The 13,529-nt window shown below is 37.4% G+C and overlaps 1 protein-coding gene across 2 annotated transcripts in view; it reads right to left on the bottom strand.

Annotated features, from left to right (window-relative positions):
• The window catches only part of rps6ka2 (ribosomal protein S6 kinase, polypeptide 2), a 45,791-nt gene extending 33,240 nt beyond the window's left edge, over positions 1-12,551 (bottom strand). For both annotated transcript variants that reach the window (XM_057342449.1, XM_057342450.1), the window contains exons 1-5: positions 12,034-12,551; positions 4,640-4,756; positions 3,577-3,658; positions 2,578-2,658; positions 1,596-1,675 (exon numbers count right to left, since the gene is read on the bottom strand). In XM_057342449.1, coding sequence (XP_057198432.1) covers positions 1,596-1,675; positions 2,578-2,658; positions 3,577-3,658; positions 4,640-4,756; positions 12,034-12,132 — 459 coding nt within the window. In that variant the 5' untranslated portion in view covers positions 12,133-12,551. The remainder of the gene's footprint in view (positions 1-1,595; positions 1,676-2,577; positions 2,659-3,576; positions 3,659-4,639; positions 4,757-12,033) is intronic.
• Positions 12,552-13,529: the final 978 nt, after the last annotated feature.

The following is a 13,529-nucleotide window of genomic DNA, read 5'->3' as shown; positions in this document are numbered from 1 at the left end:
GGCTAGGCATGCTGAAATCCGTGCAGAAACAGTCGGATCGTCAGGCTGAAATGACAGGTGGAGTTGTGTATCATCCGCATAGCAGTGATAGGAAAAGCCATGTTTCCGAATGACAGAGCCTAGGGATGTCATGTATACAGAAAATAGCAACGGACCAAGCACTGAGCCCTGAGGCACCCCTGTGTCGAGATGTTGGGACTCAGAGACCTCTCCTCTCCAGGATACTCTAAATGTCTTACCTGTGAGGTAAGACCTGAACCATTGTAGCACCACTCCAGAGACAACCATAGCCTTGAGGGTCAACAGGAGTATGTGGTGGTTAACAGTGTCAAAGGCAGCAGACAGATCCAGTAGGATAAGTACAGATGAGTTAGAGGCGGCTCTTGCCAGTCTCAGGGCTTCAATGACTGAGAACAGCGCAGTCTCAGTGGAATGACCGCTCTTGAAACCAGACTGGTTGCTGTCCAGGAGGTTGTTCTGGGTGAGAAAGGATGAGAGCTGGTTACATACCATCCGTTCAAGAGTTTTAGCAATGAAGGGGAGGAGTGATACCGGTCTGTAGTTCTCTAACAGTGCAGGATTAAGAGTGGGTTTCTTCAGTAGCGGGGTTATACGGGCCTCTTTGAAGACTGTGGGAAATGTACCAGTGGTGAGAGACGAGTTGATAATGTGGGTCAGAGCGGGAACAACCGATGGAGAGATGGCCTGGAGGAGATGAGTGGGGATGGGTGGGGAGTGGGGATATATGTATGCCACAAATGTCCTTTATAATTCCTATTATAATTTTTCTTAATGTCTTGTACCTTTGACGGTGTTAAACATGTTGTCACGTGGATGGGAATATAAATGATATGCATAAGAGGTTATGCATAGTAAAACTAGGCGTTGTGGACTCCATATGTGATGATTTTGAGGAGGGGAAGGGGTGGAGATGCACGTACATACAATCTTTCTCTGACTGGGATTTATAAAGAGATTTTTGAGCAGGTTTTGGTGTACTCATGGTTTCATAAATCTGAAAACTGTTATGTGTACGCAAAACCTAGCTTTTGTGCGTACGTACACTTTTAGTATGGAATCTACAGAGAGTTTGATACATGAGGCCCCAGATGTTTTATCTGCCACGTCACATGAGCCTGAATTGCAGAATATACTTCAATAATGTTCAGTATCGTCCGATTTGTAACCTTGAATGAACCCGCATCAGGACGGAGAACAACGGGACGCCTCTAGTAGACGTCGCAACCAAAAGAAGCAACATATTTCAGGTTATGCAGAAATGTAGGCAGAGCTATTGTCAATGTGTAGAAAATAGTCAACAAGACTGGTACACTTCACTACAATCTTCTGAAGCCACATGAGTTTCAGACAGAGGTATAAAAGTTCAAAAAGTTATATTTCTCAAACAAAAACTTCTCATCCTAAGTGGAGCTCTTATTGTTTGAAAATGTTGCCTAACATCATATGGGTTTGGAATGACATAAACAGAATTTTCTTTTTGGCTGAACTAAGCCAGAAACCCATTCACACCTAAACAACACTTTTCCTCTGGTAAAATTGTTTCGTTGAATGGAGCTGTTTGAGTAGAAACTGACCTCTTTGGAGAGACGTGTGAAAAGATCTCCCCCTCTGAGAAAGTCCAATATAAGGTACAGCTTCCCTTCTGTCTGAAAGGCTGCAGGGAAAAAACAAAGGTCACATTTAAACTGTGTTTTCTATTGCCAAAAGCAAACTTCACCAATCTTGTCACCTGCTTGGTTAAATGTACGCTTTATGTTGGCTGATCTCTTAACCCAAAGTGGATGCGTTTAACATATACATTTTAGTATTGGGAACAATTTAAAGTAACAATATGGAACATTTGCTCAAGGCTCCCCCATGTGGTTGATAAGTGCAATTGTCTGTTACTAGTGTCGTAAAAACTGTCGCTGTATAAGCTTTCCCGTGGTCAGCGCAATACACGTGAATTTGTTGACTAAGCTGATGGAACAGAAATGATTGGAACGAATGCAGAAACGTTGTTTGGAAACTCTTCCGCAGGCAGGGGATGGGCGGGGCTGTGTGTACCGACCCGAACACAGAACTTACACAATGTCTACACAGGACGTGACACGACACACAGCTTGTTCTAATGGAATTGTCGTGCCGTGCCGCATCGAGTGTGGACAAAATGTAAAATTATAATGGGTTCTAATGCGTTTCTAATGTCTTTTGTCGTGTCGCGCTGGTTGTGTCCAGTGTAGACACAATCTTACAGAGTGTGGTTGTAGCTGCTATGAGGCTGCTCAGGTAGCAGCGGCAGTAGAATTCGTCCAGTTAAAGTTGTTCTACCACTGAAATACTTTTAGAGACTTTATTTTAAGGTCGAAAAACTACAAGGTGTTTCTTTAATTTTCTGTGACAATTGTAAGTAAACCACTGATACCTTGATGTAGCTATTTTGTATGAATTTGTATAATGTTAATCGTTAAATGTAGCTTTTGTACAACACACACTTTAGTCTTGGGAGTTGTGCCATGCAAGATGAAGCGTTCAGTAATAATTTGGTGTGTGTGTTTTTGCTATAATACCACTCACCATAGTGGAGTTTGACAATGAAAGGATGATTCACTTCAGCGAGAATGTCTCTCTCCATCTTGGATCTCACTCTGTCCCGCACTTACAATGAGACAAAAAATGGAAACACAGATACACTACATTAACCAAAGATGCTTTTATCAACAAAGTATGATGATTGTCAAAAGCATTTATACTGCAAAACATAGTACAAAGATCCTTTATTATATTGTTAGTTTTTTTAGTAGTAAGTCCTCTTTTTCTCAGTAGAAATATTTGAGACGCATATGAGTCTTTCCATTTGCTCTTCATTTAATCTCATTAATGTCTATAGGAGAAATACATTAGATAATAAGAGTTCTTTCTTATGGGGGGAGCAATGCAGATCACACTTTGCCTGACAGTGATGTGTTACTTTCATTCACAAGTACACGAAGAACTTGCACAACATTAACCAGCGAGAGCAAAGACTTTGGGAGAAGACTCTGTAACCATGGTTACACCGAGAGAACAAGTTATGTGGGTTGTACAGGTTGTAACAGATTACCACTCAAAACTGAACATTATGAATCAATATGCTTTAATAACTATAATCCTGCTCTGTTTTGTGTAAAAACAAAGCGATGAATCACAAAAATCAATGTGTAATGAGGAAAGTCATCCCGCTACATGTCTATGAGCTTTGTTTGTTTGTTACATTAAATCATTTTCTCTGTCGCCGTGGATTTGAAGAGCATCCTGATGAAAATCAGTCACTCTGTAAAACTGCCTGGGCGTCTGAGCGGGACCTTTCCCTAAATTAAACAATTCAATGATTCAGATGCTTCTTGAAAATCAACCAGAGAACACTTCAGCCCCCCTCCTCAGCAGATCAGTTATGACTCACAGGTTGGATAGCACGTGCTGCGCTGAAACCATTACTGCAGCGTTTGGATTTCAGAGAAAGATGGCCGAATGCAAGACACAAATCATTCAGATCACAGAGTGTTCATAATTTGAGAGCTGTGGCATCAGTTTTACCTTTTAGTGTTGCTTTTTTTAACACCTTCATGGCATAGAGTTGTCCTGTGTCTGAACCTTTGATTTTCCTCACCAAGAACACCTGTGAAATCAAGGAAGGAACAAGGAAGGTCAAAACCATCTTGCATTTAGGCAAGAAAGGTCAATAAGGCATCGCTGGTGTTTCACAACAGAGCTCCATGAATGCACGTGGTTTATTACCATTCAAGACAATTGTCTGAGTTCTTCAATTTTCTGGCCGTCAGTTTTAAAGTCGTTTGATTTGGACTGGATAGAGTCTTCAAAGAAAGTGTTATTTGAACTCTGTCCTACTACGCAACATTGTGTAAATAAAGTAAGCCACAACTTTGTGCTTCAAACAAAGATGGCTAAATCTGCAAGTTACAGGTGGCTGCTTAAAAGTACGGTATCAATATATATTTTTATTGAAGCTCAACACAATAAGTCATCGTCCACATTGTTGTGTGCAAAACAATGTTTGATCCTAACATCTGTTTTTGTCATACATATTTGAATGACACATGGGTCAGTGAGTCTGACATTAGTTTCAAAACACTTTAGTACACATTGGGTAAAACTGTGATTTTGGTAAAAAAACGATCAATACATTTTAGTATTATATACATTCAGACTATATAGTCGCCAGTCTTTCACATCTCATCCACCATCATTTTTCCTTAGCATGTGCAATGCATTATGGGATTCCTGTCTCTACAAATGATACATATCATCTTAGATTTTTCTTAAAAGTTGTCTTAGATGTTATATTATAAAACTATGCTGTTCATTTTTGGGATACATGATAATAATTTAAAATTACGTAACATAAAACCTCCAACAATTCTTAATTTCAAAACCTTCCCCATCCCAAAATAATCACACTGGATTCAACACAGGTTAAAAACAGAACACAAAATTAGAACGTTTTTCCTTTTAAATCAATACACCCATTACCCAACCATTTTACTACATTTACATTACCAAAATTACAGCTGACATCTCTTCCTGGCTTTGCATGATTCTGCATAATATAAGAATAAAGAGAGAAGTATCTGACGCTCACCTTTCCATAAGAGCCCTGACCCAGCACCTTCAGCAGCTCAAACTGTGACGGATCTGCTTTCTCAAAACCTTCTTTCACATGATGGCTGATATCAAACTCCTTTAAGATGCTGTCATCCTGCAAAGACAACAGATGGCACATGCATCACTCAGAGGAAAATAAACAAATGCTTTTGCCATAAAGCTGTTTTTAAGCATATTCTGAGATATGATGCCAGCTGGGATTGTGAGTAACAGTAGTAAACAGATCCAGCAGAAGGGTTTAACTGTATGATTATAATTGTGTGTACTACACTCAGGGTTGGAAAAGAGGAGAACGTGGGGGGATACAGGGTCCAGGGAGTGAATTTCAAGAGGGGCGGAGTTCAAACTCATAATCATGAATAGCCTCCAAACGCTATGCGCATTTCATACATAAATGGAGCAGCATTTTCTGCACCTGTAGTTAGAAAATAATTCAATTCAATTTTATTTATATAGCGCTTTTCACAATGTGCATTGTTCCAAAGCAGCTTTACAGGAGAAAATAAGAAAAACAGAAAAACACAGAAAAGGTATAAACACAGCACATGGTGTTTCTAGAGCAAGCAAGATCATTCTAATAAATAATATCTAATAAAAGCAGTCTCCCAGTGAGCAAGCCAACACTGCCCCGTGGCGAGGAACCCAAACGCCAATGGTAAATAAATGGAGAAAAAAAACACCACGTCTCAGCCGGGAGGGCCAGTTCTCCTCTGACGTGTCACAGCTGCACTCAGTGACTTCGATTAAAAGCTACTGAGTAAATGTTTATGAAGAATAGGGAGAGCTTATTATTTGTGATTTAGGAAATTTCATTTGTTGAATTTAAGTTTAGCATTTAATACTAAGTATTGTAAATTTAGCATTAATGGACAAATACAAACAATGTCCCAAACTAGAGTCCCCCAAATAAACCAGCACTGACCACACTACATTTTCTTCACTAGATATAGGGACTTTCTCACCAAGCAACTGAAAAATACAAAAAACGAAATGTGTAATAATTAGCAAATTCCGGTAACCTAGGGGTGGAGCTTAGCAATGGGTTTTTGTATACATTCAGGGTGTAATGTGTGTTTGATTTGTTTCTTCCGATTTATGACATATCCAAGTACTCTCTCTCTCTCTCGCTCTCTCTCTCTCTCTCTCTCTCTCTCAGCCTCTGCCAGACACTGAGGGTGGAAGCCTGCAGAGGGGATGGTCTGGACTGCACTTGTTGCCATGCTGCGGAAATGTGCCTGTGATCTCAAATGCTGAGCACAGCGGAATGATGCACACAGCGCTGGGGCTGACACAGCTCACCTCCTCCTAAACCGGTTTATGTCACGCCACACACAAGAAGAAATAAATGTGCTGCTGTCTTACATAATCCTACGTGTCCATCTCATAAGTGATCATAAGAACACTTAGTATATTATTGTTCAACATCAGTACATAAAGTTCATTAGCAATCATAACAGCCCCTGGTGACCTGAACACACAAGAAATTCAAGATAAGCAAAACAGTCACATAAATGCCCTTCCGCATTTTTATTATAATGACTTGTATAGGATATTATGAAGAAAGTATATAAACACTTCCTTAGTGCAAATTCACTTTCAAATATAGAGATATTATACTTATTATACTTAATACAGTATAATAAAATAAACACTATGTTATGAGAAAAGAAGCTTTAGTGTATTGTTTAAATTAGGTCTGTCGAACGATTAATCGCATCAAAAATAAAAGTTTGTGTTTACATAATATATGTCTATGTACTGTACATATTATTTTTTTATTTATAAACACATACATGCACATATTTAAGAAAAATATAAAAATGTATAAACTTTATATATAATTTTAATTATTGGTAAATAATAAATAAATACATTTTAAATATTTCCTAAATATACATGTGTGTATGTTTTTGTTTTATAAATACGAAATTGATATACACATTACACAGACATATAATATGTAAACACAAACATTTATTCTGGATGGGATTAATCACGATGAATCGTTTGACATCCCTAGTATACAGTATCTTATATCTTACGTTATGAAAACGTCATTGCATGGTTATTCAAAATGTGAGGAATCTGAATGTGTCACTTTTTAAAGAAAGAAATAACTTTCGAATTGTCAACAGATTAAACAGGCTTTTAACTTTTAATTTAAACCTTTCATTTTTTTAACCTCATCAAAACATTTCTTTCAAATGAACGAAAGCTGTGCCGCGTCACTATTATGCAAACACACCATCATTTATTAGATTTCCCTTACCCTTCTCTTTACTGCTGTTTAATAAAAGGTATGCATTTGAAAAACATGTGTTTGTCTTAAAAGCTACGTTGGTAGTTTGCACCAGAGCCGTTGAGAGTCGCGACAACGGAAGTTCAAAAATTTTGCGTGTCACGTGATTCATGGAGCCTTCAGATAGTTCCAGTATTTGTATTTATGGTGGTGAGGGATAATCTTCTCTTTTTTAAATTAATTTAAACTATGAAGTGCTTCACTAAAATTCTGTTTTCTCCAGCATCATGGTAAGAGCTTTAGAACCGCCTTCTAAAATATTATTAAAAATATTACTATTGCAATATTGATAAAATATACATTTCAGCAGTTATACAGATCACTGATCTCAGCATCATAATGAAAATGTGCTTGTGATATAAAATCTGATGGACTGGCTGAAGCCTTACCCAATCAGAGGGAAGACTGATTATTTTATAAAACATACGTACATGTACATGGAACCTTGTGTCCATTTCAGCATTTTGTTGGTGTGTTTGATGCATGCATTGGCCTCATCTTAATATATTAATGCAAGTAAGCAAGTAATGTGATGTGTCAGCAAGAGCAAATATAAAAATCTCACGCCCAGCACATTTTTAATAGATTTACTAAAGAAATATTTTGTTGCACTGACATAAATATACTAATATTTAGTATATGAAAAACGGACATCCTGGCGGCCAGCATTGCTTAACATATAGATACTGATCTGTTAGATCTTATAATGGAATTAAATGACTGGTCATAAACTTAGATATGAGTTTGACTCTGGCTAGATTAGTCATAATAGTCACTCGTCGACTACATTAGTCATATAACGAATTGCTAATGATCTTAACATGCATCAAATGGATGCAAACCCACATGTAATACAGTAGAATTAAAATGATTAAAAGAAAATTAAAAGTGCAGAGATAAAGACTTGGTGATGTTATTTCAAATTCAGCAGAGAGAACCACCATTTTATACTTACATAACATCCACTGTTGCTTTAAATAGTACATGCTATACAGTACATACAGCATTAAGTATTTCAATTCAAGCAATATAATAAACATACAACAACAGCAAACAATTGTAATATACCTGTGTAGTATAATAAATACATTCGGTGAAATATTACTGTACACATCAGTTCAGATGCTCGGCATCCCCTCAGGTGTCTCGTGGCACAAAACGTATCTTATGTAAATAATACACAAGAATTCTTTGCCTGCAAGTTTAGGTCAGGTTGAAATATCTAAAAAATAGAGCAAATCTTGTCTTACATTGCTTAAGAGTAGTGTTGCTTTCGTCAACGAAAATTATGATGAAATATGGTCGTCAACGAACCTTTATCACGTGACGAAAACGAGACGAGACGCAACGTAAATGCTGGTCATGTGACGATGACTATAATTAAATGCATAATGCAATATTGTTGACGAATAAAAACGAGACTAAATGTGGTTTACAAAATAAAAACTATGCTAAAATGTCTCTTCATTTTCGTTGACCAAAACGAGACGAGACGAAATGTTATAACGTTATTTCGTCTGATGCTTTAACCTAGATGCGGAGCGGAATCCTGTTATTTAAATGTCATCTGGCTGTTCTGCGTGTCTGAGTGAATTATGTGCACAGTTTAACATACAACACGAGTGATGGTCGAGGATTTGTCTGTGTCTGCACTGTATGAGGATGTGAACACATGAAATTCATCTCCTGAGTTGCTCTGAGAGTTTATTTTATGAGCGTTTTACTGTTTGAGTGAAGCTATCGGCAAACACAAAAACTCAAGAGTCTAACCAAAGACCCGTCAAAATAAAAGTCCAGTTAAATTGAACACTCAGACAAAAATACTGTAGTGAACTATAATAACTTTAAACCTCTCTAGCTCCAGTGCTATGTGCAAAAAAGTCTGCATTCATTTACTGCATTCTGTATGCTACTACAGGGCATTGAGGGCAGTCACTCTATTCCTGTTGGTTCTTTGCAATGCTGGCAAATGTAACCTTCCAGTTGACTTGCCAAATCACTTCCATTTGTTTTAATAATAAAGGATATTGGAAGTAAAATCGGTCTGGGTTATGACAAATACTTTGATTTTAATAGTCACACAGCAAGAAAAAGAAAATTTGTATAGGAAAAAGATGCATCGAGAATTGTTTTATCATCGCACCGCAGCCCTCTGAATCGTAATCGAATCGCATCGTGACGTGCCTAGACATTCCCACCCCTACCGATGGCCGTAAATTCAAATCAGAGCGTCTTCCGTGTCTGGAATGGATGTATTCTTGAGTCTATAAGGTAACAATAATATAATAAGATAACCTTGTTTGAAATGGGTTTGGCTAAAATAAAATTTTGGTTTCGTCTATACTACTAAGTACTTATAGTACTATAGTACTTATGACTGGGTTACATAGAATTGCATTACTAAAAAGAGACTAAAATACAATTTTCATTGACTAAAACTAGAATAAAATGTCATCAGTTTTCGTCGACTAAAACTAGACGAAAGTAGTCATGGATAATTCTGACTAAAATAAGACTAAAATGCTCAGACTTTTAGTCGACTGAAACTTGACTAGAGTATGAACGTGACTAAAACTAATAAAAACTAAAATGACAGCTTGACACAAAGACTAGACTAAAACTAAAATTAAACAGGCCGCCAAAAACAACACTACTTAAGAGCAACAAAGACATCCTGAGGTGGTCATAAATTAATGCAAGAAAGGGCTAAACTATGAATTCATAGAAATATAATAATATTTCAAACTTTAGAATTATTGTACCATATTAAATAGTTCTGACAGAACCACGTCCCCTAATCCCTGCTAGTACGTCACATACTGTATATGCCAAACAGTAGCTTTTAATTGATGATGATTCAAACATAGCTGTTTTATTTATTTTGCAAACATTTAATTGCAAATATTTAGTAGATGCTTATAAAGCATTTGTATATTTTACACATGTTGTCATGTTTGTTTGTTGCCAACTGCACAGGAATGTTAAGATACTTCCATGATAAAAGAATGAATTGATCATACCTAGGTAACAAATAAAAGATCTGTTGTTAAAAGGGTAGTCATTCAGCTACATTCACGTACCTGCTACAGTCAAATCTGATTCAACCTGTCAATCTCACTTGACCAACAAAAAGTGAAATAAAGACATAACTGTTTGCCAGTCAAAAGCGGGAAACTGTGTTATAAACTGAGCTTCCCAGGGTGACCGCAGCGGCAGATCTGCTGTAAAGGTTAGCAGAACCTCCTGAAAACAATGAGATAGAGAGCTTTAACTCCTAGTGTCAAAGTCGGATTATTCTCATCAACCACTCAGAATTGCTGACATTTCAAGATGAGTATTAAGACTCACATTTATTAAGGCTATGGAAAATATCTTTTAAACCCAGGGGATTTTACAACCTGTGCATCTTGCAGGAGTAGTCAGATATTTAATAAAAGGTTTTTGATATCTTAGAGTTAATTGTTTACTGCCTATTGGATAAAGAGAGAAAAAAACGTCATGGGTTTGTAGAATACAGTCCTGTTTACTGTTTGCCAATCAACAATGTAGCCTAGATTTCCATCTGTGATAGAAGCATCATTATTTTACGATGTATGACGCAAAAAACAGCCGACTACATTTAAAGTGATATTTCACCCTAAAATGAAAATTCTGTCATCATTTACTCACCCTCTTGTCATTTCAAACCTTTATGGCTTTCTTTCTTCCGCAGAACACAAAAGAAGATATTTTGAAGAAAGTTGGTAACCGATCAACACTGGCCCCCCATTCACTTCTATTGTATGGACAGTACAAAAACCAACGCAAGTGAATAAGGACCAGTTATCAATATTCTTTCAAATATCTTCTTTTCTGTTCTGCGGAAGAAAGAAAGTCATACAGGTTTGAAATGACAAGAGGGTGAGTAAATGATGACAGAATTTTTATTTTTGGGTGAACTTTAAGGCTTCTTTCTTTCATTCATTCAGTTTACTTTTACTTTCCAAAGCTATAAAAGATCACCAACTGCATCACAAAATAATAACTGTCCTATACTATATGAATAACATCAACAGCAGCAGATGAAGAAATTCATGGGCAGTTGACATGAAATGTCAAGCCACAGTGTCTTGTATTGTGTCATGCTTTTATTGATAAAGACCATATAAAATAACTGTACCTGTTTAAGTGTCTTTTACACCACAGGCTAATTCAATAAAGTACTGAATTAAAATAAAGGGTGATTTCAGAGATTTGGAAAATTATATTTAATCATCCACCGGACATCAAGACAGAAGGACACAGGTGCTTCACAGAAACTCGTCTGACAGGAGTCTTTTGAGGCCTTAACTGTTAATACCGGGAGACAGGGATGTCAGGTGGCATTATCTTTGCCTGCAGTCAATTGAGGATTCAGCAAAAACAACAGGACTGAATGATGAAAGGTCTACAGATGAAGCCTAACCAGTAGGACATAATGTTTATTGCGTCTGGTGTCTCTTACTTTTTATCTTTACTTAATAGTGTGTTTTTATATAGTACATGGAGACCATATCCATCACAACTACTGACATTTTGGTAACACTTTTCAATAAGGATTGTAGTTGTTGCATACATGCATAACATAAACTCACAATGAGCAATATCATTTCTCAGCATTTATTCTTAGTTAATGTTAGTAAGTGCCAATACAATTGCTCATGTTAATTCATTGTGCATTAACCACTGTTAACAGATAGACAATAGAAATTGTATTAACTCTCTAGTACTGTACTTTGTTTATACTAGGACTTTTTATTGAAATCCTATGCCACTCTATGTATATGTATACTTGTTGCAGTATATGACTAGAATACATACATTAATGCACTTCGAAAAGCTTTATAAATAAAACAGCAGCAGTATTTGACCAGGTTTGGCACTAAAACTGTAGTCTCCATCCAGCACAACTTTACACCGCAACCAATGCGTAACGGGCAGATTGCAGCATTTTTTTTTTTACCGCGCAACACACCTGTGTTTCGAGATATAGCCTATCACTCACACACTTCGCTTTACTAAACACACAAAGTAACGGACAAAGTGATACCCACCTCCAGTTTGCATAAACTCGAGCTTTTGGACCGCGACTTCCTGCGCAGGTACATGGAAAACCATCTTCTCACCGTAAATTTGCGCATGTTCGTGTCCATTGTCCCGGAGCGGCTGCTATCCTCCGCTGGCAATTTATCTCTGTCCAGCGTTTAAATCCAGACCAGCGCACAATAGCAGGGATTTACAGTCGCCTTCCCTGCACTAATCCATAATGCTCAGTTATGAGGGGGGTGAGGCCATGGCCAAACAAACACTGAGGTTCGGGTCGCTGTCCCGCTGTCGCCGTGCGCGCACCCCGGGCTCACTTCGGTTGTGGCGCGGCGGAGGTGACGGGAGCTGTCCTCAGCACCACCTTCACGCAGTCCCTCCCAAATCAACGAGCTTCTTAAAGGTAGAGTGTGGCATTTCGTCTCGTTCTAATCTACTTCGTCGTATGCCAATTTGAAATGCATAGAGAATGATTAGCAAGCCAGTCTTAGGTCCATTTGATTTTGCCTGGAAGTGTAAATACTGTGACTCTGAGGCGCTGTTCGGCACGACCAATGGCGTGAGTTGTGGGGCGGGACTATCTGTTTGCGCGACCAATGGAAGACAGGGCAGCGTTCGGGTTTTTTTCTAGGTGTCTATTTATACATTTCTACCCTTTCTAAAGCTCCATGATATAAACTGAAAATATTCCTTTTATCATTGCTCTCAAATGTTAGATAGCATCATTATTATAATACACCAGCTGGGAAAAAGTCATGAAAAACATTAAAGCCATAGAAAACACCTTTCTGGTGTGGGCTGACGTCAGACTGATCGATAAGTTAATTTGAAAAAAAACAACGTTTTGAATAGTTGTGTATATAACTTATATACAGTCAGATACATATGCCTATAGCTACTGTGATCTTAAATTGACTAGTCTGTCACTAAAATAACACACTCTGTGAACTGAATCAGTTCGACTCGTTTTTCTTCATTAATGTTTTATTTTATTGTGGCAGTAATCTAGTGTGTACCACTGTGATGCCTGGAGGTTTTCAGCAGTTGATGTCAGATAAGTGCTCTGACTGAAGCTCTTAAAAGCCACATGGGGTTTTATGTTGAGAGCGAATGAGAAATTACACTTGTACACAGTTTATTATTTGTATTCTGTAAGTAACATTTATTTTTTATCTACTTGTGTATTGACTTCACCCTATTATGTCTTAAAAGTCACATCTGCATTTAATTTCTCAGTTAATACATTTATATGCATGAATGTTCGGTAGCAACATGCTGTAATAAATGTAAAAAAAATACAGCTTGATGGGAACACTGACACAAACAATTTAAACTAAACATGTAAATGCCATAACGTTCTTTTTCTGTGCAGCCCACGTGGAATTACATCATTAAATATTAAATATCAGAGAAGTTTCACCACATCTAAAGAGTAAAATAACCGTTTTAAGAAGCGCTTTCCAAGTAGATCTCTGAGAATATTTATTATTATTGGCTAAATGAGAGT

The sequence above is a fragment of the Triplophysa rosa genome, linkage group LG9 (genome assembly GCF_024868665.1).
Source record: "Triplophysa rosa linkage group LG9, Trosa_1v2, whole genome shotgun sequence".
Taxonomy (NCBI): Eukaryota; Metazoa; Chordata; class Actinopteri; order Cypriniformes; family Nemacheilidae; genus Triplophysa; species Triplophysa rosa.
This window is presented reverse-complemented; position numbering and strand designations above follow the sequence as displayed.